Source organism: Citrus clementina, unplaced genomic scaffold (assembly GCF_000493195.1).
Source record: "Citrus clementina cultivar Clemenules unplaced genomic scaffold, Citrus_clementina_v1.0 scaffold_5, whole genome shotgun sequence".
In the NCBI taxonomy this organism is placed as follows: Eukaryota; Viridiplantae; Streptophyta; class Magnoliopsida; order Sapindales; family Rutaceae; genus Citrus; species Citrus x clementina.
Window position 1 is genome coordinate 39,226,497 of NW_006262201.1, and position 21,606 is coordinate 39,248,102.

Sequence of the window (21,606 nt, forward strand, 5' to 3'; positions counted from 1 at the left end):
CTAATTATTGAGAGCTGTTTTGGTACTTCTCTCGAGTGTCTAGAAGTGACGTGAAGCTGGGAAAAACTTGAGAGTTAAAACTGTCCAAATCACCCAGATGTATTCGAATCCGGATTATCTAAAACGGATCACCCAAACTATAATTGATATAATACCTAACACGTATGACTAAAATGAACAAACAGTTAGAACACGTATTTTTTTAATTTTTATTTTTTGTTTGAATCTGTTTGATAATCAAATTAGTAATTTTTTTTTTTGAATTGAATGAGAAAGTCTTACCAAACGCCCTACCCTCTTCTTTGAAAGCTTCCTGGAAAAGTCAATTCAAAAACACGAGGTCAACAAAACAGCTCGGGCAAAGTTCCAGGCGAGATACTCAGAATTCAACTGATAATAACGAAACAATAAAAGTCGTGAAACTAAGCTAATTAAGTAATTCCAGGTCCACGAGAAAATTCATTTTTAGTTATAAAAAAAAAAAAAAAAAAAAACCGAATTTGGCGCTAAGACACCAACCTCGCCTTCTCCTCTCTCTCACTTCTCCGTTTTCAGCCTTCTTCTTTGGCAGTTCGTTTTTGGGGGGGTAAAAAGAAAGAGTAAAAAATGAAAGCTTTAACGTATGGCTCAACTCTGCAATTTAGTACAAGTGTTGGTGGGGAGATCGGCTCTTTCAATCAGAATTGCAAGAGACAACAGACTCAACAACACTTCATAAATTTGAATCCTTTGAAACTGAAAAGGCACAGAACTTTGAATTTAGTTCCTGCACACGTCTCTAAAGATTCCAATGGTGAGTGACTTTGAGTTATATGATTCTTGCAAATCAAAGTGTTTGCTCTCTTTACTGCATAGCCACTGAGTGGATATCTATTTAAACTTTAATGATTCGTTTCTTTAATTTTTTATATTCAAATGTTTTGTAGCTCATGATGTGGAATCAGGAACGTTTTGTGATTCTTTAGATGGGAAATGGTTGTTGAAGGTATCGAGTTTTTTTTTTTTTTTTTAATCATTTGATGATTGTTTTTTTTTTCCCAAAAAAAAAAAAAAAAGAAGTTAAAAGTGAAATGGGTTGAGGGTTTAAGCATCTACAGATTTCGGATGAGTCAAGACATTTTGTTTCTAATTGCAGGCGAAGGGAAGAGAGGTTGCATCATGCTTAGATGGGCAGTGTTTATTTCTTGTTGGTTGGTTTTCTAGTCCGAACTTTGTCTTTTTAGATTATATCGGTGCTTGTGATTGTAATTTTACTCCAATGGGTTTCAATTGTCAGGAATGATGGGTTCTGGAAAAACAACAGTTGGTGAGATTTTGTCAGATGCGCTTGATTATACTTTTGCTGACAGGTTAGTGTCTAGACTAATAGCTTCAGTATGTTTCTATTTGAGTTGAGCCTTCTACAAAAATGGTATCAGGACGTGGTTCCTGAGCCATTGCGGAATTATGAAACAGCTTATTATAGGCATATGAGTACTTGTTGATAGGCTGAATATATCAATCTATAACATTTGATTCACAATTAGCAGGCTGAGTGCCAATATTTGGTGCCAGCATAGAGTTGGAATTAGCAAATTACTATGTTTCTAGACATGGAAAGCGTTTTCAGTAATTGTACATGTTCACAGCGACGGCAACTTTGTGTTTGACATCTAACAATAGCTGTTTGTTGCACGTGCACAAATTTCTATGTCTATGTTATTTCAGTGACAAGTATGTGGAGAAGCTTATGGGTGGAACTTCTGTGGCTCAAATTTTTAAGGAGTCTGGGGAAGCTTACTTCAGAGAATATGAGGTTTGACAGTAAACAACGCATTCATGTATTAGCTTCTGCATTTTTCCATCTCATCTCATCTCCTTTCATTTTGTTTTACCATTTTTCCAGATTCCGGTCTTCATAAAATCTGTTTCCAGTTTGCCTACAAACTTTCTCTGAATAATTTACAGTACACCCTTTCCTTTCCCTTGGTGTTTTCTTTCTCGCAAAGGTGGCCACTGCCTGTTCTATTGAAGTGGAGCCTTCGTGAATCATGATTGGGTTTTGGCGTCAAAATTTGAATTTATTCAAAACTGTTAACTTCATGGCCGAGTTCATTAGCTTTTTCACTGTACAGAGGAGCCAGAGAGTAATAGTTTCTTCTCTACATTGCAGAGCAAGGCACTGCAGAAATTGTCCTTGGTACCACAACAAGTTGTAGCCACAGGTGGTGGTGCAGTGGTTCGCCCACTCAACTGGTATTGTAGCTTCATGAATGTAAAAGCTTTTCAATGTGTAATTCACATAAACTCTGTTTTATGTTGTTATTAATTGTTAATTGGGTGAGGTGCATGACCACCTTTAAAAATTTCAGGAGATTTATGAGGCAGGGCATCACTGTCTTTCTCAATGTACCCCTGGATGCCTTGGCAAGGAGAATTGCCGCTGTTGGAACAGATTCCTTCCCTCTCTTGGATTATGATTCAGCCGATTCTTATACAAAGGTGGCATCCGTCTGTCTTTTTTATGTCCAATACCATACAAGTTTACAGATTTTGACACTCCCCCTTCAACTCTGTACAGGCATTTACGGCACTGTCTGCTCTTTCAAAGGAGAGATCCGAGGCATATGCAAATGCTGATGCTACCGTTTCTCTTCTCAGTACGTCCTCTCTCTCTGTATTGCATTTGCATGTTTATGATCCTGATTTCTCTTGCGTTCTACTGTTGTATTTTGCTCTATGTTTATATGCATGGTTCTTGTTATCGCATACGTTGGACAAGACCTTCCAAGTGGTTTCAAAAATTCACTCCCGCTCTCATTTTTCTGCAGTTTCCGATTTTGCTGTGATACACATTAATGGATTTCTTGTTTTCCAGATCTTGCAGCATGCATTGGTCTCAAAGATGTACTAGATATTACGCCCACCACCATAGCAATGGAGGTCTTGCTCCTGCTTAATCTTTAATCTATCACCTGCTCATCTAAGAATATGAAACCAAATTGGAAAAAATTTAAAAGAAGCTAATATTATCTACGATTGTCTGTCTTGCTAACATTGGTCTTGAATTTATGCAGGTGCTTGTACAAGCTCAGAAATATCTAAATTCTAAACGGCGATAATGGCGGGTCCATTCAAATGCTTTCTTAACAAAGCAAATTCATTGCCTATATTTACCTCTCTTTTCAGTAATGCGATCATCCAGTGAATTTGTTTTCATTTTCATCAAGGCTGCCAATGTTATACATGCCGTGAGTAAAAATTTACAGGCCTTTCTTTTTGAATTGTTGTACACATGAAATAAATAAATTCAATCAAATGTCTTTCTTATACCATGATTATGGTAAGCTTTAAGTATCTAACGGCGACCTAAAGAATTGTAATTAAACCATGGAAAAATAGTAAACCTGCAAGTAGATTCATACTGAACACACCGCAGATTTATCCTGCTTGTCACAAGTCCTACTTCAAAGTTATCCTGTGAACATAGTTGATGGAGACAGACAGGAAGATGAATAGCCTGCTCATAAGAACATCCTCCTAATGGTCCGAGCCGCAGCACGGGAAATCAACCTTCCGGCCAGATCAGCAGGCAAGTGAAGAAACTCCTGTTGCAGTTCTGGTGGGAGCTGCCACGTATTTTAATGAGGTATAACAATTTAAATTTAATCAAAGGGTCTATAGACAAGGAAATACAGAGATACATTTGCGTAAGTTTTACCTCAGGAATAACAGAAAGAATGGGTAAAACCTCTTGTGCTGAAGCAAGTTGATAGAAAACAAGTGACGCTTCTTCCGAGTACGTTGTTTGATTTTTGTATATGCTACCCTCTTTAACTTCCTGCAAGATAATTATAACAAGCTGTTTAAAAACATCACAGTGTACTACGTCATGGTCTTGAACAAGCAAGACTCTCACCACACTGGCACTTTTGCTACTCTGGACTCTTGACAGTAATAACAAAAGACGACGCAAATTTGTCAAGTTGATTCTGTCTTCTTCGGTCAGTGAAGAGAATGAAAAGGGAGCTGCGAAGGGTATCACTGCTGAAGTAAAATAATCTAGGGTTGCTATTCCAAGTGCATCCAATCCCTGTGTACAGTTGCAGGAAAAATTCAGAGTACAAATTGACACAGATCGAATATTTTTAGCTTTGATTGTTATTGAACAGCATATTATGTTTCAATGGGTAATGTGCTAGAGATGGAGATGTAAAATAGTGCATAGAAGCATACCTTAGCAAATTCTTGAAGAAGTATTTCCCTCACAAAGGCACCCTGCCAATACTTTCTGAGTTAATAATTAAAAAGAACCACACTAATGACACAGTAAAACATCATATGGGTATACTGTATATCAATGCTACCTTCTCAGTTAATGTGAAAGAAAGGATTTCCTTGGTAATCAACCGGGAATCTGTATCTTCTGTTTGCTTTTTAACCAAGGCCTTCTCTGTCCGGGCTCGAAGGGACTGCCACACAGTTGACAAAGATGTGAAGAATAAAAGATAAGCCAAAGAGACAATAACAGCACACCCAGGGGTTCTAAAAGTGGCGATATATGCAAATCAGGTTCTTGTTTAGAAATACCAAATAACAGTCTTGGAAAGCAGAATGGTAAATCTTTGTTGCTCGTTAGCCAAATAAACTTTATTGTTCTGAATTTTTGGCAGTAGCCAATTGATCGAAATTACTACAGGGGAGTGAAGAAATAGAAAATTTTACCTCAGTTAGTAGAGACTCCAGCCGATCAATTCTGAAAACACCTTCCTAACAATAGAAGGGAAAATAGGAATAACAATAGCAGGTACAATAAAATATACAACTATTAAAATTATTAGATGGGAAGAAAAACACACCTACAGACAGATGTTGGCTTTTTTACCTTGTAAAGAAGAGCTACCAACGAAGACTTCAACTGTGGTGAGCTATCAGTTAGAACTTTTCTAGCAATATACGGATATGTGCTACCCAGGACTTTGTAATTTGGGTTGGAACTGATCGCAATTCCCTCCAAGACAGCCAGGCTGAGAAAGGAAAAAGGAATGAAAGAAAAAAGGAATAAAGTATATGAGTAAAAGTAAATTGAGTATAAAATGCAGCAACTAAAAATACAATAAATGTACAGAATTGCTGATTTAACATTATTAAATGTAATGCAACTCGGTAAGTAAATGCATAATTACCTTCTAATGACAAGTGAAAAATACGAAGGTATTCGAAATTTGAACTTATACCTGCACTGATATGGAAACATTAGTTACCTTGTTAAAATTAAACGTTTGCATTTTGAACAACAACAACAATGTCACCAAGGAGAAAATCGGAATTAATCCAGACACACACATATCATGAAAGCAAGACCAAATCAGACATTAATACCATTTTCCCTTTCTTTTCCTTGTCTTTATCATTTCTGTTTTACCCCACAAACTAGATTAGCCACTGCATCCACCATAAGTTTCAAGTGTATGCTATTTTAATTTATTTTTGATAGGATATGCCATTTTATTTTATTACTCATATATGATTTCTAGATAATACATTACTGGCTCAAGATTATAGCAGACACTGCAGAAGACCCAGCAGTATGAATTTGAATAGCTCGTATTCCCAAACGTGCATAGACAACTCTAGAACTGTTAGATACAAAAGTGAAATGCTGCAAATGACAATAAAGACCATATATTCCAGCTACAGAACTAAGAGATCACATAGGAGTATATGAACTTCAAAGCAACCTTGATCTTTTTACAGATTTTTTGAGTTGAAGAATAAATGTTCAAAGCATGTGAGAAATGCTTGGATATATTAACAAAGAAGATTTCTAAAGAAGCCGAAAAAAGAAATTAATTGAAAAAGAAAAAAATTATACCACTGTCTGACTCCATTACTAAATCCAGGATTAAATGCAATTGAGATTTACCATAATTCTATAAATATTACATTTAAGTGTTTATCTTCCACAAAACATAAAACAGGATTACAGGAACACCTTACATGGTAGCTCCCAAGTTTCCTAGAAGGTCCCCAAAGCTTATATTTCTGACTCCTTTGGCAACAGCATTTTGAAAGACCCCTGCAAACAAACAAATCGGGAGCAGCAAAATTAGTAAAAAACCCCTCAGGGATAGAAACCAAGGCTCAGCACAGAAACCCTTGGTTCGTGGACAGATGGAGGAAACCTGTTAAAGCTTTTGTAACAGCCTCCTTCTCTGCAGTTGGTGGAAGAAGCCTGCAGAATTCAACAAGCTTTATGACATATTAGGAAGAAAAATTTCTTTGCAGCAAGAGGAAAAGATAGATGATTCTAATACCCAAGAGTAACAAAATCCTTAGCCAGTGCATCAAAATCCCGATTCACAAGATGGAGACAAGCTTCAATAAATCCTTCACGGAGTTCTTCTTTAAATTCACCCATCATACCAAAATCTGGTGGCGAAAGATACTAAAAGTTAATTCTGCACCATATATACTTTCTATCACTCATTGACAGGTTATTCAATTGACATAATGTGCGCACAAAAATATTGTATTCAATAATAGAAGACTTGAAAAATAAGAAAACAAGAGAAAGGAATCATTAGTGCAGAAAGACAACCAAGCTCAAATTTGAAATCAGATCATAAATGGAAGAATTGTGCGTCTATTGCAAAATCAAGGACTGAAGAACTGATAAAACTTGCGTTAATAGAAAAGAGACTTTGTTTGAAGGTGATAAAAAGAAAGTCAGTGAAAACTTTATACAACAGGAACACATGTTTTCATTTGTTAACTTTTGGCAAAACAAATTTCCAAACTTGCCTCAGTTTACATGGTGAATTATTTGTTCAGAAGAATACCTATATAAGCTAGCTTCCCATCATATGAACGAAAAAGATTTCCCGGATGTGGATCAGCATGATAAAACCCCTTCTCCAAAAGTTGATTGAACGAACAGTATACTCCTACCTATTCAGCCACAGGAAATAGAAAAAAGATATTAATTCAACTTTGAGAAAAACAGAAAAGTTCCACAGAAATAAATGTTCAAGAACCTTATAAAAAGGCAATTAGTTCCAACCTCAATTAAGTAAAGATCCTTTACTTCAGACAACTTTTGCCCCTACATTAGCAAAAAAAAGGGAAAAACATAAGCAAACAATCTTGAGTATATCAAGATGCAATGATGCATCTTCAAGAGGCGAAAAAAAGGATTTCCTACTGCCTCCTATGTTGTATAAAAGAGCTACCTGAATAATGCACCAAACAGTATCATATATTGGAATTTTGAAATTCTAAGAAACACACTCAATTAGTTTGAAGTTGCTTATCCTTGATTATAAAGCAGATGTCAACCAACCCGTATGGCCAAGCAACCATTTCTAGCCCTTCTTCCAAGTATTTGGATCAAAATCCTATACTAACATATAGAAAATATCAGGAAATAGAAAATACCTCGACCCATTCCATAATAAGGACCTTTCGAGTTGTTTGCTCCACATACATTTCTGGAATCAAAACATCTTGTATTCCCCCATATAGTTGTCTATTCAAGGATGTGGGAGACAAAATTTAGAGCATCATCAGCCCATAAAGTACTTAACGTTTCATAAAATACATAGCCATCATGATCATAAAAAGTAATATGGAATACATTTAGAGCATCATCAAATCATGTATCTTACCTAAATTTAAGCCCATTTTTTGCTTCTATTTTATAGTCCAGCTCCTGCATTCAATGGGATCACCTGTATTCAATATGAAGCTCTAAGAATATTCCTCAAACAAGTTCATTCAATAAAACAATTTAAGAAAAAGCATGACACGTTCTATGACTAACGAAATGTGTATGATTACGAAACTTTTAAATGACACAGTAATAAGTTATTTTAAGACAAAAATGATAATAAATTTATCTAGATAAAGCATAAGGATGTTGGCATATACCCGAAAAAGACTTGATGCCCATTCATCAACTACAGCCTGCAAATTGAATAATTTCTTTTTCATTAACTACCAGTTAATCCATAAGAAAGAAAAAACCCATTCTAACTACATGGACTGAATTCAAGAATATCATTTAGCCTAATATGAAGATGGTGCATTACCCACCCAAGTTACAAGTTGCAATACTACCTGAAGATCAGTGTTGAATTTTCTAGCTTTCCGGATCAACCCTGCTATAAAATGCAGTATGAAAATGTCTAATGAAATTGCAGCCTGAACACCAGGTCTTTGCACTTTGACAGCAACAACTCTTCCACTCTGACGAAGTCTAGCTTGATAAACCTGTTTGAGACAAACAGAAGACAACGTGTTCCAATTGTCTAGTTAAAAACTTAAACGAAAGAGAGAGAAAGAACAGTGGAATAGAAATCATATAATCATATATTAAGTTCAAGATCACGAGCAATGCATAAGGGTATAAACAAATAAGGACCTGCCCAAGAGACGCTGCTGCTACAGGTTCTGGCGATATTTCAGAGAAAAGCTCATCTATCGGTAATCCAAGTTCCTGTTCTATTGTATTGAAAGCAACTTCAGAGGAAAACGGGGTTATCTGATCTTGCAACAGAGAGAGCTCATCCAAATATGATGGCGGTATCAAATCCTACAGCAAAGAAAAAGTGAATTATGATTATCAGACTACAATAAGAAAGAAAATATGCAACAGTAACGAAATACAATGTAGAATTTACATGCAGTAAGCAACCTCATTAGAAGAGAGCCAAGTGACCTAGTCCTATTTCTGTATTCATTTCGAAAGGAGCAGGGAAGGATCTCAAAAAAGTTTAAAACAAGTAAATGACTGATCACAGATACAGCTTTGGACATTGCTGTCTCCTAGTCAAACCTGGGCCTAAGCCAAATTTTGGCCAGTTTTGCTAGTTTCAGGATTGAAATGGCTTAGACCAACCTAGATTACACCGTCAAGGTCAAGAAAATGGGCTGGTTCATTTAAGGCCTGACCTATCCAACCAGAACCGAAGGCAAAGTTGCAAACCTAAGGAGTTGACTCAAAGTCAAACATTCCCTCTGACCAATAGTGGTTTACTGGTTCCCTGATAAATTGATTTTCCAACAAGGTCCTCAAATAATGGTTACCAACAAGCAGCATTTTTAACAGTTGGAGGTCTCCATTCAAGGAGTAGCATTTATTTCCGTTGAAAGAAGAATATGAAGAAGTGTGTATGGTAGCTGAAGTTGAACAGGCAATGTACAATATAAGTCTAACTTGTTGCAATAGACATGACAACTTACAGGTCGAGAAGAAACAGCCTGAGCAATTTTGACGTACGCCTAAAAAAACATAAGGGGGGAAAAAACTCATTATTCATCAGGAAAAATAAAATTGAAGCGAAGAGAAAAACATAGGCAATTCTAACTAAATTTGGACTTATAAAATACCAAAGTAAATAATTAACATACTGGACCGAGCTCCACCAATATCTTCCGCAACTCGGCAGCTCTAACCTGAAAAGCGAAAGCAAGCAGGGTCAATGATGCACGACAAATAAGTTTGCTATTTGACGAATAAAATTGAAAGAAATTGCTATAAACTCCTCACCGGAAACATCTGGTCGGATCGCTCCATTAGTTCATCAACAAACCGCGACCCGAACCACCATCCGAAAGTCGTGCCAACTTGAAATACTCGCCGCAGCAAAATCAACGGCTTTCTTCTATAAACAGAAGCGATTTTTCTCAAATCGTATTCTACGATGGAGTCGGCGTCGGTCGAGCTGAGCTTGAACAAGTAGCTCGACTTCTCGGTGAACGCATCGACGTCGTCGCGAGTGGCAGACACTCGCGAGGACTTGAGGTGCCGGTGGTTTATTGGCTTTCCATAGATTTTAAGTTGTTGATTGGCGGGAAGGGCGGGGATTGGCGGTGACGCGAAGAGGAGGAGTGTCATTGATATTAATCACGCGCGGCGGGTGATGAAATGTAATGGGAGTGACGAATTTAACAATATTAAAATGAAATATGAATGCAGCGAGAAAGAAGGGGACGAGACAAGAGTAAAGCTGTGAGGTGTTTTGGTGGGAGTGTAAAAATCGACAGATACGTGTAAGGCAACGGGGCGGCAATTTTTTCGTGGTTCTTTTTATACTTTATCCACATTTCTCTCCCTCTCTGGCTCTCTATTGTCATTTTCTACCGATAATCCCGAATTCGTTATTCCTCATTGTTTCTCATCCATCCATCCACATATAAAAAAACATCATTTTCTTTCTTTTCGTTTTTAATTCATCCCATCGAAACTTAGTTTACTTGTGTATGTGTATGTATATGTCTATATGTATATACATATATGCATATTTTGATAGTAATATTATTAATGAAGAGACTGCTGTCAAGTTACATTATATGTAACTCTTCGCTGGTTAAAGATAGTCACTGGTAATATGTAAAAATAATTCAAACAAGTCATGAGTAATTATTTTTAGATTTATTGTAAATTAAATTATAGTAACCATCACATACTATACCTAATTAACCTAAGCAACATCTATATGCCTAACATTTCTTGGCGTCTCCTGGACGTTCGTCTTAGTCAGGGTGAGCACCCCATGGTCCAGCCCAGAGTCGATCTTCTCCAATTTAGCATTCTCCGGCAGCCGGAACCGCCTCACGAAGCTGCCACGTCGGGTTTCAGCACGGTGCCACATGCTCTTTTGTTCTCCTCTTCTACTTTCACCTTCACGTCCTCTTTCCTCACCCCTGCGGCCGTTATTGCACAAGGCTTGGAGATTAGACACTAGGGCTTTTGCAAAATCACAAAACGGTGAAATGAGGGCACATAAGCCTACGAAGCAGTTTCACTTTGTTTCATGCGTGGAGTACGGACGTAGTAGAGAGAGCAGGCGTTACTAAAGACATGTGCGTCCTCAGTTTCTGAGAAAAGAGAGTCGAGCATTTAATTTAGAGGTAAATCTATTAACCTGGGAGGTCAGCATGAAAGACATGTGCGTCCTCAGTTTCTTGCCAAATCAACGCGAGCATGAGCAAAGGCATTGGTGATTTCGTCATTCTCGTGTTCAAAGCTCTCAATCTCGAAGCCAGATTGCTTCATTGCTATGGGGGTGTCCCACACATCAGAAGAGTGGCGGTGACCCAAACCTCACTGGATCACCTCTGTGCCCTCCTCCAAACCGCAGTCCCACTGAAGTCAATACATACATAATGTAGCATTGCTAAATCCTATCTATATGTCGTTGTCCACTCAAATTTTCTAGTCAAAGAGGGTTAAACTGAGCTAAGGTGTATTAGTTTTGCTTGATTTCGAGCTAGACACTCCATAACACTCTCATCTCCAGTCTCAAAATTCTTTAGAATTTGCTAGAGTAGTGTAGCGTGTGGCTTGTACATGAAATTTTATTTTATTTTATTTTTAGAATACTCTAGGCATTTGCTAGGTATGAGAACTCTCACTAACCTTTAAATTCAAACTATCTATAATTAGGTAACCATTCTTTATAAATAAGACATGATATTTATATTTTCAACATATAAGATATAAAACACGAATTGCCAGTAATTCAAACAACTTATAAACTCTTTTATAAATATTCTTTGTGAATAAAATATTTTCTCTTGGGTATATTACACTTTTTTCTCTAATTTTTCCGCAAATATTTTAACTTAGGTAGTTGAAAATTTTAAGAACTTCTTAACAATTTTCGAACAAGAGTTATTATATAAGTAACTCACGAAATTACCGCCCAAGACACTCATCTGGTGACGTATAGCTCTTCTTTATTAGCACATCAGACATGTATAAGTACACATGTATGAAAACCAGAGAAGAATTGAGATAATGGGAGCTTTCACATGTTTGTTTGTTCGTGCATTTTGTTGATTCGTTTTGTTTGATTGCCACGTAGATGGTGTGCGACTCGTGTGTTGTCACAAACCTGCCACATAATCTTCAGTTGTCACACAAATAGACTGGCTCTTTATTTTTATGACACTTGATTGTATTATATACACGAGTTTATTATATTCAATTAGCTAAAATATAAATTTTTATATCCAATTTCGTATACGTAACACTCATCTCCAAATTTATAACGTGATATGAGCGGATGCAAATATAAGTTACAACTAGTACCGTTATGAATTGTAATTTTAAATAATGCGTCGCTTTCTAAATGGCCCTTTTCATAAAGTCTATATGTATTGCTGTTATCTTTTACTGAAGAATAAATCAGATACTAATCACGAGTCTCAATCTCGCAGATGTTATATAAATATTATCGCTCGTATAAAGCTTTATTACCGTATAAACAACATTCTCTACGTGTCGTATTCTTTTTGTGATGGAAGATGGAATTTGAATTGCTCCACGTGTTCACATTTCTGTTCGAAAAATTAATTCAATCGTGGTCCAACATCTTGCATTTGCGACATGATATATGTGATCAATTTATATATATATATATATATATAATGACTTAACGACTTGTGCAGCGAAAAGATATCCAGATTCTTCTTCAAAGCTTTTTAAGCTTAATAGTTTTTTCATCAATCGAATAAATGACAGGGGCAAGTCTTTTAACATATTAATTTAACATGGGTCGATTACGAATTTATGTATGAGTAAGTGGCCGTTTACGTTTTGGTTTGGTTTAAAAAAGTCTAAAAATAATTTTAAAAATTTAAAAATTAATTTTAATATTTAAATTTTTTTAAAAAAAATTATATTCGATAAAATTACTTCATTCTACTATAGATTTTAAAGTAGAGAATGAGTTGTTTTTAAAATTTAATTTTAAAAATTAATTTTAAAAATTAATTTTATAATTAATACAATTCTATATATATTTTCATTATATTATAAAAATTTAAATTTATGTTCATTAATTAAGAAATAAAATCATTAATTTTAAGCGATTATTATTATTACCATTGATATAACAAAATTTTTTTGATACTATAAAACATTTATTTTAATTATTAATTATTATATGTACATAATAAAAATATTTTACATACACCCTATAAAAATGTAAATAAAATTTTTTCAATATTATATTTAATTTGTCATTTAAATTCTTTCAGTAGTTTAATAATAAGATTTACCGCATACATATAACTACTTTTAAAAATTACAGCACTTTTAAAAATATATTCTACCAAACATCTAACATAATCTCATCAAAACTAATCATTTCTACAACATAACTAATAATTATTATTATTTTAAAGTCATGAATATATCCCTTTTTTTTTATTTGTTGTTGTTGTTAAACATGACCTTTTATTGTGTCTAATCGACAAAAATTCATTCAAAATAAATCTCATTTGAGACTTTCATGTTATGTTTCGCCACTTAAGCATCAATAATTAAGCTGAAAAATATGAATTTTATTTTGTGTTGGGTGATTTTTATGTTCTACATCAGAGAGACATTATCTAAAAAAATTATGAAATTATTGTATAAAAAAATAGAAAATACCTAATTATAAATTTAGATTAATTTTCTTTTTTAAAATATATAAACCCTATTCACTTATCAGTAAACACCGACTCTTATCTTTCATCATTTTTTTAATTTGTGTGACCTCATCAAACATAATAGCTTGTACATAGAGTCTGTGCGGGACTTGACTAGCTTACAGATTCTGTAAGCTACAGACTGCAGCATCAGCCGTTGGATGTGGTTGGACGTGGAGTGAGAAACTAAACAATAGAAAATCGGATGGTGGGATGACGGGAGATGTTTGATACAGAATCTGTACCATAGACAGGTCCGTCTGTGCGACCGCTTATATGGAGAGTTTTGTATATTAAAATACAAAGTATGTATATATGTATATAACAATTTAACAGGAGGGAGGGAACTACACATCTCTAATAAGTAATAAGCGAGTTTTCCAAAATTGTAGGGATCTTTATATTATTATACCAACTCTGGTAATTTAATAGCCGCTCGGCTCTCCTTTCATTCAGACCAGTAAAGCAGGTGCGCAGCCGGCCCCCACGATTACGATTGCGCTTAGACAAATGGCGACAGAATCCCAAGCAGCAATCCGCTTCGGCATAATCGGCGCCGCGGACATAGCACGCAAGCTCTCACGCGCCATAACTCTGGCTCCAAACGCCGTCCTATCAGCCGTCGCGAGCCGCTCTCTCGAGAAAGCCACTAACTTCGCCAAAGCCAACAACTTCCCACCTGATGCCAAAGTCTACGGCTCCTACGAGGCCTTGCTCGATGACAAGGATATCGACGCCGTCTACTTGCCGTTACCGACGTCGATGCATGTCAAATGGGCCGTCTTTGTCGCCCAAAAAAAGAAGCATCTGTTGATGGAGAAGCCTGTGGCTTTGAACGTAGCGGAGTTTGATGTGATCTTGAAAGCTTGCGAGGAGAATGGGGTGCAGTTAATGGATGGTACCATGTGGGTGCATAATCCCAGGACGGCTCAAATGAAAGAGTTTGTTTCTGATCCGCAGCGTTTTGGCCAGCTCAGAACGGTAATCATTGTCTAACTAGTTGATTTTGTTCTGTTTTCTCTTTAATTTTATTGATTAAAAATTTAAAATCATCTCTTTGAAGTAATTCTGCTTGATTATTAACTAATTTTTTTTTCATTATTTTAAATTAAGAGTAATACATCTAATGCCCTGGAATGAAAGATAATTTTAAACCTTGTGCCCGCACGAAATGAGTAGTTTTATATTAAATAAAAATACACGTGTAGGCTGGTTATATAAAATGCCTAGCAGAAGCCCAACATTTTACATTCTTCATTCTTTTTCTCAGTCATCACTCTCTTGATTGTTTTTGTAGATGCATATTTGTGTATTATGTGCGCGTGCAAATGTTGTATTGTGGTGGGTTGTAGGGTTATAAAATTGCTTACTAAGGGAAATTTGTTTCTTTCTGGATTGTTGCTTGGCTTGCGGCAAAGGCTGTCATTGGCGCGTTTGTTTGCATAACAGACAAAATCCAATATCAAAACTTTCATTGAATGGTTTCATTAAATCTGCATTGATCTTGAACTTTAGGAAGTTTTTAGTTGAGCTGAAGGCTTTGATCAGTTTCAAGCACGGTGGCATTTTTTCATTTATTTTTGGAAAATTATCCATGCACCAACTTTGTTTTTAGGGAAATTATAATTAAAAAAATTAGCATGATAATTTTTAAATGAACTTATAATTATAAATAATTAAACATCTTAGATTTTGAGATTTATTTGTTTTATTAAATTCATAGGTACTCTTGTAATTATAATATTTTTATTTTTCAAAATTTTGTAGAGTAAGATATCTTTTAATTCATTTTGGGGTAAAAGGGTCATTTGTTAGTGTCAAAGTGGTTGATTGATGCAAGTTTAAAAACAAAAGTAGTGCAAAGAACATGCCAAAATTTTGTGGTGGTTTGATATACATATGACAAAACAAAGGTGGTTCGTAGATAATTTCCTTTTTTAAAAAAAATTTGGGTTCCCCAGGAACCATAAGAGTAAAAGATGTATTAGCTGAGATGTAGTGCCTGTTTGGTATGGCTTATTTAAGAGCCATAAGTGCTTATTTAATCGTATAAACACTTTTTAAATTTTTTTATAGTGTTTGGTTATTTTTTTAGTAGAGTTTTTTTAGCTTAAATAAGCTAATTTACCTCTACTAGCAAAAGCCCAAAATTTGAGCTTTTGGGAGTAGAGGTTATAAAGCTTTTCTAAAAATATATAATATAAAAAATATCACATAGTTTAATGGTTCAAAAGTGCGTTTTTTATTGACAACCAAACACCCAATGACTTTTTATCCGAAAGCTCTATTGGTATAAGCTCTACTGCTATAAGCTCTACTGTTATAAGCTCTATTTAATAAGCTGTACCAAACGGAGCCGTAGTACAAAGTGATTATGTCCATACTGTTGACACACTCTTATATGATTCTCATTTTGAAATCCTGGCTAGTTTGCCATATTCATTACATGCAGTAAAAATCCTGCGAAATCAAATTTTTAATATTGTTGTGCTTTAGCCGGACTCAGAGGCATATAAAAGTAAATCCTGGTTCGAGGAGATGTGCTGACCATAGCCTGTCATCTACATCTTGTTCTGTCATCTACATCTTGTTCAGCCAATTCTCTATGCTAACATTGAACTTGGTAAAATGAAATGATTGAATAATAATTGAAGAATGAGATTATTTAGGAATATACATTGAATGGTAAGATTGTGCATTGAATTTTTGGTAGTAGATCCATAATCTAAAAAGTGTTTAGGATTTTTCCAGAAGAAATGAATCAAAAGATATGGTAAAGCTAGGACAGGGATTGTATGTGGTCTACCCACTGCTAGAGTGCCACCAAGTTCTCTTTCAAATTGACCATGTGTTATCACTTTTAAAATGATCTCTTTCTGCTCTGCAGATGCACAGCTGCTTCTCATTTGCTGGTGATGCTGAATTCCTCAAAAATGACATTCGTGTTAAGCCAGATCTTGATGGTCTTGGTGCTCTTGGTGATGCTGGTTGGTATGGCATCCGGTCAATCCTGTGGGCAAATGATTATGAGTTGCCAAAAACGGTTATAGCCATGCATGGCCCTGTTCTCAATGAAGCAGGGGTGATTTTATCTTGCGGAGCTTCTCTACATTGGGATGATGGCAGAGTAGCAACTTTCAGTTGCTCCTTTTTAGCAAATATGACGATGGACATAACTGCTACTGGAACTAACGGATCCCTGCAGCTTCATGACTTCATCATTCCTTTCCGAGAGGAGGAGGCCTCTTATTTCACAAATACTAGATGCTTTTTCAATGATCTTGTGACAGGATGGGTACCATTGCCAAGTGAGCACGTCGTAACCACAGATATTCCTCAGGAAGCTTGCATGGTGAGAGAGTTTTCCCGCTTGGTTGCAAATATTAAAAATGGTTCGAAGCCAGAGCAGAAGTGGCCAATCATAAGTAGGAAGACACAGCTAATTATTGATGCTGTCAAGACATCTATTGAAAGAGGTTTCGAGCCTATTGAGATTAAGTGGTAAATAAGGCTTCTACTATGCTGTATTGGGTGTTTTCCTTAAAAATTTGAGTGTTGTTTACGCATTTGTAATAAGATTTCCAGATTCTTCGGCAATGTTCAGCATATGTAAGGTTTGCAGCTTGTGATGCGTTGTTTCTACTGTCTGTTTTGACGTGTAAGTAGTAGCCCCCAGTTTTCATCGCTTCAGACCCCATAAGTCGGGAACCCCCATTAAATAAATATCAATAGGGTGGTGGTAAACTAATGTAGTCCTTTACTCCAATAAGCCAGTAGTCAAAAAAAAAAAATGTGGTGTGGTGTGGGCTTACAGCTTGAATCGCCCCGACCCATTTGGGCTAACACTTGGAGCTGTGGTTTAGTGGTCTGGGCCTACGATGGGTTTCAGGGTTTGACCACCCGTTTTCTGTTGGCCAATCCGATGCATCGAGCAAGTTAAGCCCGCTTGTTTTTTTTTTTAACCCCCACTAAAGTCAGAATGTATTTGATACTATAATGTGTTAATTTTTTTTATAATATTATCACTTTTTTTCCTTTTCCAAAGGCATTGGTGTGTGGACAAATCTCAAATTAATTTTACGCCTACTTCTTAGATTTAAATTTAGATGGTCAGTTAAAATAAAGTTGTTTGAAAGATGAAAATTGCTTAGTTTGGTGCCGGTCTCTGGGGGCAAATAAAGGATTAAATTGACTTTCAGAAAAATAGAAAAGAACTAAGGGAAATTTGAAGACGAATAAATTACCACTCAGGAGCTATAGGAGCTAGGACATTATTGGATGATTCCTTAAACTTAGCATTTTTTCCCTTAACATTTTATTTTAAGAAGTCAAATTATTGAACCTTTATAGATCAACACCCATGTGGCACAACGTGAGCGTCTATGGACATTTTAAATAACCCGAAATCAAGAGCAAAAGATCTCTGCCCATTTTGCTTTTAATCCAGATGGAATAACAAGATATTTATGGATCAATTATTGTGTGTGGGATACAGAGAATTGACCCAAAAAGAAAAGTGTTACACTATTCATGAAGAACTCTTATCTTACATAGTTTAGAGAAATTATAAAGTTTGAACTTTGAAGTCATCCGAAGCTTTAATTTGTATCCTATTAGAATATTTTTTATTGCATAACAATTTTTTTTTTTTTTTAAAAAAAAAAACGAAGCCCAAGACCCCGCAAACGGCCATTTGTTTATTCTGACGTGAAGACAATAAAAAAGGCAAAACATATTAATCAACGTGTTCTTCAAAAATTTGCCTTCAAAGAAAACCTCACGGTAAAACGAAACAGATTTCTAAAAATGCGTGTCAATAGCACGTGAAAAGCCAAAACACAATCACAAGTTGTAGTAAACTTTTAGCAAATTCTTGAATTGTGTGGCACTTTACAAATTAAAATTAAATAAACTTAATCGAAACTTGAGTTTTGATTTTATTTATGTTCATCTCAAAAAGGTTCAAAGAATGCAGTAAGCTAGAAGCTATAATTATTCGGGTAAGCTCTGACTGGACCTTCTATAACTATTACAATAATTACCAAGTAGGTCCTTGAAATTTAGTGTGAACTTTTAACAAGATCTATCGCTAATAATTTATTGATAGAATGACTACACAATCGTTCTAATATTTAAACATATGCTGATAATTTTTAACTCACGATTATCATGGTACGTACTTTTTGATGTGTAGAATGGGTATTATATCCCTCCCAATAAGGGTCAGCCTACAGTACAACTGTGATACCATATCACAGTTACACCAACCGTTGGATCCACTCAAATGAGTGAGGTCCACTTAAATAAGTGGGAATCCAACGGTTGGGTGCAATTGTGGCACGGTACCACAGTTGCACCACAATTTTATCCTCCCAATAAATACTTATTTGATCCATAATTTGAATTATTTACTTAATTAATTTTTATATTTTTAAAAATCATCCAAAGGATCCTTGTCTCATATATGTTTCCATTAAAATCTAATTAAGTATCATTTATTTCACCAGTTGCATGTAAGTTTTGTTTTGTTTTTTTTTTTGAATTTTAGGTTATATCATACAAAATTATTATATTACCCATGAAAAGCTAGATACAACAGCTGTGAAAGAAATATTAGAGTTATTTTGTATAATTATTGAAAATACATGTATTAACTGGATAATTAGCTCAAATTATAAAAATGAATGAATATTTATCTTAAATTAACAATACAATTTTCAACTTTAACCTATTACTTTATTATAATTTTCATAACATCTCGTTACCTTATAATGTAAAAAATTTCACAACAAAACTCATCTTAATCACAAAATTGTCACTTTTTTCTTATTTTGACATTAGAAATATAATAGGATATTATAAAAATTACAAGGAGCTAAAGGATAAAAACTAGAAGTTGTAGGACAGAAAGTGTCAATCTCCCAAAGGACAACGTTTACATAGATAGCATCGAAGATTGATAATCGGCATAATAATCATTAATCACTCAACAATTTAGCTAAATAAAAATACCTTATAATGACCCCATAATATTTCCCTCCATCGGCCGTACGTGGAGGAGAGTATTATGAGTGCTAGCCTAGACCCAACATTCTTCTAGGAGTGAGCACATTTCCCTTTGGTTCTAATTGACTTCGAGTGAAACCTAAATGCACGTTAATAATTTAGACTGCAGATTACCAGGAAAGCTTGGTGGGTCGCTTTTCCAATGACATTGGCTTTCTAAAATCTAAATTAATTGATTGTAAACTTAGTAATAAGTTTTCTAGAATCAGAATCTCTCCAATAAAATATTACTATATTGAAGGTCTAAATTTATGCAATAGCAACACAGTTCGTGATAGAACATTGGCTTTTTCTCATGGGATATCGAACAATCACATAATAAATTTATTGCTAGCTGAAGGTGAAGATAACAAGCTTGGAAATCGGACGTCCAGACCAGGATTGGCCAATTTGGATCCCATCCCAATCATGAATTGTGAGAAAAAAAAATTGATCATGAATCTCATCTTGAATAGTAAATTGAAAAAAAAAAAAAAGTGTTATGATCCCATACTAATTAAAATTTAAAATCTCAATTAAAATTCTACATGTCCCGAACAACATGAGTTTATTGTTATATACTGTAGATTTTATCGTAAATAATATGTCATATTCATATAATCGATAAATTATCTTTCTCTGTCTCTTTTCAATCAAATCGACTTATTGTCATACGGAGATGACCGACATGTCAGATCTTTGTACTTTATCAAACCGAGTTGTTGTATGTTTTTTAAAATACAAATTTAAATTTTATTTTACATCAAAATCAAGACATTCAAGATCTCAATTAAGATTTTCAATATCCTATATTCTTATTTGAATAGTAAATAAAAAAAAATTTCTACCAAATTTTATATCGTTTGAGATGAGATCTCGAATTTGAAAAGTTAAGTTAGTCTTAGTGAATACCAATGAGCCTTTGGTCCAGTGGAAGAGCCCTTGCACTTAGAATAATGAGGGCAAGGGTTCGAGCCTCCATAAAAACATTTATGGGGCTTATTTACAATCCTTCCTCAATTATTACATAATTGAGTGGAGTCAGTCTATTCCTCACGAAATATGAGTAAAGTGGACAACCCTCGAATATTTGAGAGGGTTTGAAGAATTTGGGCAGCGCTTCAGAGGAGTACATGCCACGATGAAAGTCTCAATTGTAGAATCTGTGTGTAAATATTAATTGTAATACCTACAGTCTTGTATAAACAGTATTAAAAAAAAAAAAGTTAGTCTTAGTGAATACTAAACCCACTTACTATAGAGTGGTTAGATAATACAAATAATTGAATATATTGTACTTCTAAATAAATATCTGATCACTCGTATATTTTCACTCGTATATGTGAACGACATTGTTATCCATACGATTGATCTTTACCCATGCCATCTAATAAAACAAACACATATGACACACAACAAATAGAACAAAAGATTTGTGGCGAAAAGTGACAGAGCATACAAAAAATAAAACAATCAAATCAGAAAATCTTTTTACTCTCCACGAAATCATTCCGTCGGTAGCCATCAATATTTTCAATAGGCCCCTAAGGAGAGAAAAGCGAAAAAGAAAGAACCACAAAATATCAAGGCTTCTCTTTTTTTTTTTTACTGACTTGTGAATCACGCAAGAAGACATGGTGTGCACGTGAGGTAAAGACACCTCGTGATGGTAAATGCGAAAAATCTCGAAGTGATTGAGTGAAAAATGGCCGACCTGATGATGATTCTTAAACTTAGCAAATATATCCAACACAACACGCCACCTCCTAGTTTCCGGCCCTAACACAGGCTTTTACCCACGCTCCGTGGCGGTAAGAAAATTTCATTTAACGTATGCCTTTGTAATTTTGTTCTGTGGGCCTATGATCCGACATTCATGGGCACAATTGCCGGAGGCCTGGATCTTGAGATCCCAACCCAGAATTTGTGTGTGCAGTTACATAATTTTCGTATCAATTATTGATTGAATTGCATACGATTCATTAGCAAATGTTATGAGCGCTTGACCTTTCGTAATTTTTTTTTTTTTGAAAAACATCAATTCTTTTTCTTTTTCTTTTGTAATTATCCTAGTGAAGTTTATAAAGTGTATCATTTTTT

The 21,606-nt window shown here is 35.1% G+C and overlaps 4 protein-coding genes across 5 annotated transcripts; 2 read left to right on the forward strand and 2 right to left on the reverse strand.

Annotated features, from left to right (window-relative positions):
* The first annotated feature begins 293 nt into the window (after positions 1 to 293).
* Positions 294 to 3,333, forward strand: LOC18041161 (shikimate kinase 2, chloroplastic). The gene is made up of 10 exons (XM_006434508.2): positions 294 to 793; positions 927 to 985; positions 1,136 to 1,190; positions 1,277 to 1,349; positions 1,708 to 1,795; positions 2,153 to 2,235; positions 2,352 to 2,481; positions 2,561 to 2,639; positions 2,858 to 2,922; positions 3,057 to 3,333. The coding sequence occupies exons 1-10, from the start codon at positions 607 to 609 to the stop codon at positions 3,099 to 3,101; spliced, it is 864 nt and encodes a 287-aa protein (XP_006434571.1). The 5' UTR covers positions 294 to 606; the 3' UTR covers positions 3,102 to 3,333.
* LOC18041162 (uncharacterized aarF domain-containing protein kinase At1g71810, chloroplastic) lies at positions 3,281 to 10,116 on the reverse strand. 2 transcript variants are annotated; one of them, XM_006434511.2, is made up of 21 exons: positions 9,530 to 10,116; positions 9,391 to 9,435; positions 9,223 to 9,261; positions 8,402 to 8,572; positions 8,098 to 8,250; positions 7,909 to 7,944; positions 7,647 to 7,690; positions 7,417 to 7,507; positions 7,043 to 7,084; positions 6,822 to 6,930; positions 6,297 to 6,411; positions 6,165 to 6,214; positions 5,980 to 6,058; positions 5,166 to 5,216; positions 4,865 to 5,006; positions 4,705 to 4,749; positions 4,347 to 4,451; positions 4,216 to 4,257; positions 3,899 to 4,072; positions 3,701 to 3,820; positions 3,281 to 3,608 (listed from the first exon to the last, which is right to left on the reverse strand). In XM_006434511.2, the coding sequence occupies exons 1-21, from the start codon at positions 9,875 to 9,877 to the stop codon at positions 3,504 to 3,506; spliced, it is 2,106 nt and encodes a 701-aa protein (XP_006434574.1). In that variant the 5' UTR covers positions 9,878 to 10,116; the 3' UTR covers positions 3,281 to 3,503. The 2 variants fall into 2 exon arrangements, with proteins under 2 accessions (XP_006434574.1, XP_024039882.1); XM_024184114.1 differs by having other exon boundaries at positions 3,701 to 4,072.
* A 347-nt stretch (positions 10,117 to 10,463) lies between these two features.
* LOC112098211 (17.4 kDa class I heat shock protein-like) lies at positions 10,464 to 10,995 on the reverse strand. The gene is made up of 2 exons (XM_024183860.1): positions 10,908 to 10,995; positions 10,464 to 10,729 (listed from the first exon to the last, which is right to left on the reverse strand). Exons 1-2 carry the CDS (start codon positions 10,993 to 10,995, stop codon positions 10,464 to 10,466), a joined length of 354 nt encoding a protein of 117 aa, XP_024039628.1.
* Positions 10,996 to 13,797: 2,802 nt separating this feature from the next.
* Positions 13,798 to 17,492, forward strand: LOC18040608 (uncharacterized oxidoreductase At4g09670). The gene is made up of 2 exons (XM_006434512.2): positions 13,798 to 14,442; positions 16,349 to 17,492. The coding sequence occupies exons 1-2, from the start codon at positions 13,972 to 13,974 to the stop codon at positions 16,964 to 16,966; spliced, it is 1,089 nt and encodes a 362-aa protein (XP_006434575.1). The 5' UTR covers positions 13,798 to 13,971; the 3' UTR covers positions 16,967 to 17,492.
* The last annotated feature ends 4,114 nt before the right edge of the window (positions 17,493 to 21,606 follow it).

Coding starts and splice junctions, on each gene's coding strand:
- LOC18041161 (XM_006434508.2), top strand. CDS start 607: ATGAAAGCTTTAACGTATGGCTCAACTCTGCAATTTAGTACAAGTGTT. Junction 1,191..1,276: donor GCAGTGTTTATTTCTTGTTG/GTTGGTTTTCTA, acceptor TTCAATTGTCAG/GAATGATGGGTTCTGGAAAA. Junction 1,796..2,152: donor CTTACTTCAGAGAATATGAG/GTTTGACAGTAA, acceptor TCTACATTGCAG/AGCAAGGCACTGCAGAAATT.
- LOC18041162 (XM_024184114.1), bottom strand. CDS start 9,877: ATGACACTCCTCCTCTTCGCGTCACCGCCAATCCCCGCCCTTCCCGCC. Junction 9,436..9,529: donor GATCCGACCAGATGTTTCCG/GTGAGGAGTTTA, acceptor TTCGCTTTTCAG/GTTAGAGCTGCCGAGTTGCG. Junction 3,609..3,700: donor TTCTTTCTGTTATTCCTGAG/GTAAAACTTACG, acceptor AATACGTGGCAG/CTCCCACCAGAACTGCAACA.
- LOC112098211 (XM_024183860.1), bottom strand. CDS start 10,995: ATGACGAAATCACCAATGCCTTTGCTCATGCTCGCGTTGATTTGGCAA. Junction 10,730..10,907: donor CTTTCATGCTGACCTCCCAG/GTTAATAGATTT, acceptor ATTTTGCAAAAG/CCCTAGTGTCTAATCTCCAA.
- LOC18040608 (XM_006434512.2), top strand. CDS start 13,972: ATGGCGACAGAATCCCAAGCAGCAATCCGCTTCGGCATAATCGGCGCC. Junction 14,443..16,348: donor GTTTTGGCCAGCTCAGAACG/GTAATCATTGTC, acceptor TCTGCTCTGCAG/ATGCACAGCTGCTTCTCATT.